General features: G+C 37.4%; 1 protein-coding gene across 1 annotated transcript; it reads left to right on the top strand.

The window, feature by feature from the left end:
• The first annotated feature begins 433 nt into the window (after positions 1–433).
• Positions 434–1,010, top strand: LOC101288882 (thymosin beta-4-like). The gene has a single exon (XM_033421574.2). The coding sequence runs from the start codon at positions 494–496 to the stop codon at positions 626–628; it is 135 nt and encodes a 44-aa protein (XP_033277465.1). The 5' UTR covers positions 434–493; the 3' UTR covers positions 629–1,010.
• The last annotated feature ends 4,881 nt before the right edge of the window (positions 1,011–5,891 follow it).

Below are 5,891 nucleotides of genomic sequence, written 5' to 3'. Positions count from 1 at the left end.
GGAAGCTGTTGGATGTCAATGGCAAACTTTGCCGATGTCAGCAGTGTCAGTAGCAGCAACCACTAGAACGCATGACAGGGAAAGTGGGAGGACTTGATAAACAATAGAAAGATTATTGCATCGAACATTTTAGAAATTTATCAAATGGAGAAGAGATTTTCATACCCCTGATTTGTTCACTTCAAAATGGTCCCCAAACACCCAGGCTGTTTTTGCACTCTCCCTCATACACTGTGACCTCTGAGTCAAAAGGAACACCCACGGAGAAACATAAACCTGGGGAGGGTAGGTTCATCCAGCCAGGATACATAAATAATCTAAATGTTTACTCTGAACCCATCCAGAACAACACATTCAGAACGTCTCCTGCCCTCACCAAATTCCTCAGAAGTGACCAGTCTGTACTATGTAATTAAGACAACTGGACTCGGCGGCGACCAGTGCGCAGGTCGGACCTCGTTCGCTCGTAACTCGCTCCGCTTCCTGGGCAGCCATGTCTGACAAGCCCGATATGGCTGAGATTGAGAAATCCGATAAGTCGAAACTGAAGAAAACAGAAACGAAAGAGAAAAATCCACTGCCTTCACAAGAAACGATTGAACAGGAGAAGCAAGCGGGCGAGTCGTAATGAGGCGTGCGCCGCCAATATGCACTGTACATTCCACGAGCATTGCCTTCTTATTTTACTTCTTTCAGCTGTTTAACTTTGTAAGATGCAAAGAGGTCGGATCAAGTTTAAATGACTGTGCTGCCCTTTTTCACATCAAAGAATGGAGAACTACTGACAACGAAGCCCGCGCCTGCCTCCCATCCGCCTGTCTGGCTGGCAGGGAAGGAAAAGAACTTGCATGTTGGTGAAGGAGGAGGCTGGGTGGGACGACAGTGAAATCTAGAGTAAAGAGCAAGTTGGTCCAAGGTGTCCTGCGGGCTGTAAAATGCAGTTTAATCAGAGTGCCATTTTTTTTTGTTGTTGTTCAAATGATTTTAATTACTGGAATGTACAATTTTTTTAATATGCAAATAAAAAGTTTTAAAACCTAAAAAAAAAAAACTGATTTCTCAGAAGAATGGCATTGAATACATCAATTACAATTTTCTTTAAATGAGGGTTAGTTCTTATCTCTCTCAGATAGACAAAGCCATAGTTTTGTCATGGGTTTCAAATGAATCCAGAGTATCCACTGACATGACCAGAAGCTCTGGATACTAATCACACCCACGGTGATAAAAAGAATGGGCCACGAATATATGAAAAATAAGGTCATGTAGATAGGCTATAATTTATTATGTGCACAACATTAGGAGTAAGCTAGAACCCTAAGTTGTCATATTCTTTTTCAGTTTTCCATGCTGTTTGCCATATGGATGGTTAAAAATGTGTTGCAGTTCCTCAGCTGGAGGTGTGATAGGGTATAATCGACAGCTGTACAGATTAACATTTGAGAGGGGTGGGTTTAAACGACCATGGAAGTTTACCTGTTTATGCTTACTTAACTGCTTCCCCACTGTATTGGGAACGAACCACAGATCAATGTTTACTTTTTTTCCCTCGACTCATAGGACTTGGAGATCCTTCAACACACTGGGGGTAGAAATGTCAAGGTGAATGAATTTTTAGGTAGGGAAAACAAGATCATAAAAACAAGAGCCAGAAGAAATTAAGAAAGACCCAAAGCAATAGTTTTCAATGGTAGATATATCTAAATCACCTCAAGGTACTGCCCCCAAACTATTTCATCCCCCCTCATGCCTAGTCTATGGCAGAATATACCTTACTATTTTTCTATGTAACAACTATCACCTTGTGATTGAGTAATTTTTATGTAATTTTTTTGTTTGATTTCAGAGCTAATTCTAGGCCATAAAAAACTGTAGAAAAAAACTTGTGCCTGTATTGTTTTCCATCTGAATCTATCACCTGGTAAGACCCTTCACACATAGGAGATATGTAGTAGATATTTGTTGAATGAATACATAAATGAATGAATGAATGCATATTCTTGTACTTTGACCTATCAATAGTATATTCTAACATTGAGTCTAGATGGATGGAATCATATATATTTTCATAAGTTTTTTAAAATTTATTTTTATTGAAGTTGATTTACAATGCTGTGTTAGTTTCTGCTGTACAGCAAAGTGATTCATTTATATATATTTTTTTCACAAGTTTTTAGGTACTTCTGCTAAGAACTGCTCATATCCTTGCCCTGATTTCTTTAAGCTTCTGCCTGTAAGATCATGTCTGTACCATCGTTTGCCTAAACTATAAGGGGCCAAAGTATATATAATAAATCCCATCATTCTCTTCTTCATATAGTTTTTTTAAAAGTATTTACTGGCACCTACTATGTTCTAGTGCCCTGCTTGGAACTGAAGGCACAAGATGAATGATCTGGGTCTTTTATACAAGGACCTCTAGTCTGTTCGGTGGATGAGACAGATCAACAGAGGGTCTGTAGGTAACACTAGAGGCACTAGAGAGGGACAGGGAAACTTCCAGGAGCACAGAGGAAAGCACCTAGTCCAACCTTGCAGGTTGGTCTCTATTAAGACCTCTTCTACTCTTCCTTCCATCCCTCATAATACTTTTATAGTAGTGTTTAGGATGAGTTACATTCAAATGCACTGTTTCCTGGCCCAGCCATTAGTCTTAGGTATCTGAGACCTTCCTCCCCACTCCTTCCTCCCCACTCCAAGTCTCAAGTACAAACCATACTAGGTATCTCTTTTGTAAGTTTTCTGTTTATTCTCTCCCACATCTGAGAGTGATTGCCTCTAGACCTCTTTCATGCCTCAATCTAATCCCGCCTCCTTGGCTAGTACTCTAATTCAGTGTTTCACCCAGTAAGTGTTTATTTAAAATGTATTGTTCTGAACACTGCCTTTCGAGTGTTCAGATGCTTAGATTCCTTGTTGCTGGGACACACACTTGAAGGCCAAACTCTCCCATCTTTCTAACTTTTGGAACTCCAAACTCACTATACCAAAAGTGATAGAGGCTAACCATTTCGGGTCATATAGATTTTCATACGATTTAAAATTTTAACCTTATATATGATTAAGAAATCCTTTGAGTAAATACTAACATTTCTTTGGGAAGAAACTATTTGGAAAAATAAAATCTTGTGCAAAATTTCCCCCAATAACCTCACTAATGATTCCCTCCAAAAAGCAAAACAAGAGTTATGTCAGTATTTCCAGATGACATGAAAATAGAGCATCTTTCATTGTGAACAGCAAAAGTAACTTAAAAATCTCTTCAAATCCTTACTTATCCTCTATAATTTGTTATGATTATTCTCATTTTAAAGAAGAGGAAACTAAGTTTAACAGAATTCTGATGAGTTTTCCTAGATCATATAGCTAGTAAGCCACAGAATGAGGGATTTAACCTCAGTTCTGACTCTCCCCCAAAGCTCCTATTCTTAGAAAATAGAATTAAGTTGTTGAGAAAAGCAGTATTTGGATCCAGCTGGCTGTAGTTTCAGTCTCACCTCTTCCATGTGACCCTGTGTCGATTTTGGAATTTCCCCTAAACACTCATTTCATTATCAATAATATAGGAATTAAAATGACTAAATGATTAAATTACCTGTTGAATATGCTAAATAAGTCAGAGTAAGAGCTAGTGCTTATCCAGTGGTTATCATATGCTGGGCACTGTTTGAAACATATGACATGTATTAACTCATTTAACAACAACCATATGGCTTAGGGGCAAATATTATACCTATTCTGCAGTTCCAGAAACTGAGGCATACAGAGTTTAAGGGATTTTTTTGTCCAATTGTCTTTCAGCAAGATGTGGAAGAAAGGGATTTGAACTCAGTCAAGCTGGCCCCATGATTTTATTTGTCATTTTGCTATATAGTCTGTGCTAGTTTGGTATACTAGGCCATAATAAGCCCTGAAAAACTACATCTCCCTTACTCTATTTATTACCATAGATTTCAAGCAATAAATATGCCACCTGACATCAACTTACTCTGAACTAGTACTTCTGTCTTTAAGACTATAGCAAATAGCAAGTAAAATAAAGATATTCAAATCAGTACTGATGAATTAGAAATCAGTAAAATGTTTTAACTCCTGAAGATGTGGATATTCACACTTTATTTCTGTTTATTTGGTAGGTTTTTTTTTTTTTTTCAGAGTAGCACTTTGCACATAATGTGCAAAAGTTATAATATCACTATTTGTCTTGGCAAATACCTCCACCTTCCTATCTGTATTGAGGAAATCCATACTTTTATTATCTAGGTTTCTCCCACTCTTTGGTTCATGTGTTGCAAGTAAGTTTCTGATGCGAGTTAAGTTCTTTGGAGGGTCCTATGGAGCCATTCATTACAAAGGGAGCCACCATGGCTAACAGGGATGACCTGACAACCGTTCCATGGTGAGTCTCCAAGGAGTGACAGCTTGAACTATAGCATATGTGCTTGGAGAGCTTTCGAGGGACAGCAGACTGCATTTTTGGTCTTATTGTTTCAGAATGCCAAGGCATTATGGGGACATGACTGTTAACAATAGAGCCTGCCATTGTTATGGTGTTATTTTTTCTCAAGGCTTTCTGAGTGACAGTCCCTGGGGAGAATGAATTATCATCCTTAACTTGTAACTTAACTGCTCCTTTTGTCATTCTGCATAATTGCTGTCACCCAGGTAAAACTAAATAGTTTTTCTCCCTGGTAAATTCTCCCACACTCAGCTTGGAGACCTTCAGGCAAGACAGGCAGTGGGGAACCTGGGCAGATAATGTGGTGATCTAAAATCACTCCTAGAAAAGGAGAGTCTTTGAAAAGCTTTGTCTCGGAAAACAAATGTCAAGCACAGTGAAGACATTTGTTTAAATAACTAAAGTTGCCATTTATTTAGCAATTACAAAAATAGGTATTAAAATTGCATGTGCCATATACAGTTGGGAAGGTTAAATGGTTAATGCATTGAAAGTGCCTAGTCCAGCATGTGGCATAAAATAAGAGATCAGTAGGTGTTAGCCTTCATTGCTTTGTGACATTATGTGTTTAATCATTATTACTGTCTTTCAAGGTAGTTATTATTAGTGCCATTTTATAGATGAGAAAACTGAATTTTATTGGAGCTGGAATTTAGAAGTAAGTAGGCTAAACTCTGAAGTCAGATGTGCTTAACTTCAAAAATGCTCTCTGATTCACCCAGTGACTTGTGTCAAGGGAGAGATCGAGATAGGTGGCCACCCAAGGGAAATGAACAGTATTTGGGGCTGATCATAGACTATCAAGTTTACCAGTTAGTCCCATTATTTGAGTGAATTTTTCCATTTTTCCATAAAGCTGTATTTTCATAAAACTAATATAATTGGTTAAATAAAATAATCTATTTTGAAAAATAACTGCTTGGATAATTTTTTTATTCTCATGAAGGCCTTGAGGCTGATAAATATTGATAATAATATTTGTAAAATGTTGATAATAATATTATCAATAAAATATTGATAATGATATTATCAATATGATAATGATATTATCAATATAATATTGATAATAATAATATTTAGTAATAGTAGTCACAATAATAACGATGATGATAACAAGAATAATGTGAATAGTAAAGGTTACCATTTATTGACCACTTACTATGTGCCAAGCATTTTTCTAAGAACTTACCATTCATTATCTCATTTAATCGTCATTAGGCAGGAGCTATTATTATCCCTGATTTATATGTTATAAAACTGAGGCTCAGAGAGGTCAAGTAACATATGGAAAGTCCGAGTTATTAAAGAGGTGAGACAGGATTTGAATCCAGGCAGTCAGACTCCTGGGTCATGCTCTTTACATGGGTAGTACATGATGAATTGAGACTCAAGCCCAACACTCCCTTTCTCACATGCTCCCACTCTTTCCTTC

Source organism: Orcinus orca, chromosome 4 (genome assembly GCF_937001465.1).
Source record: "Orcinus orca chromosome 4, mOrcOrc1.1, whole genome shotgun sequence".
Classification (NCBI taxonomy): Eukaryota; Metazoa; Chordata; class Mammalia; order Artiodactyla; family Delphinidae; genus Orcinus; species Orcinus orca.
This window is presented reverse-complemented; position numbering and strand designations above follow the sequence as displayed.

Coding starts and splice junctions, on each gene's coding strand:
- LOC101288882 (XM_033421574.2), top strand. CDS start 494: ATGTCTGACAAGCCCGATATGGCTGAGATTGAGAAATCCGATAAGTCG.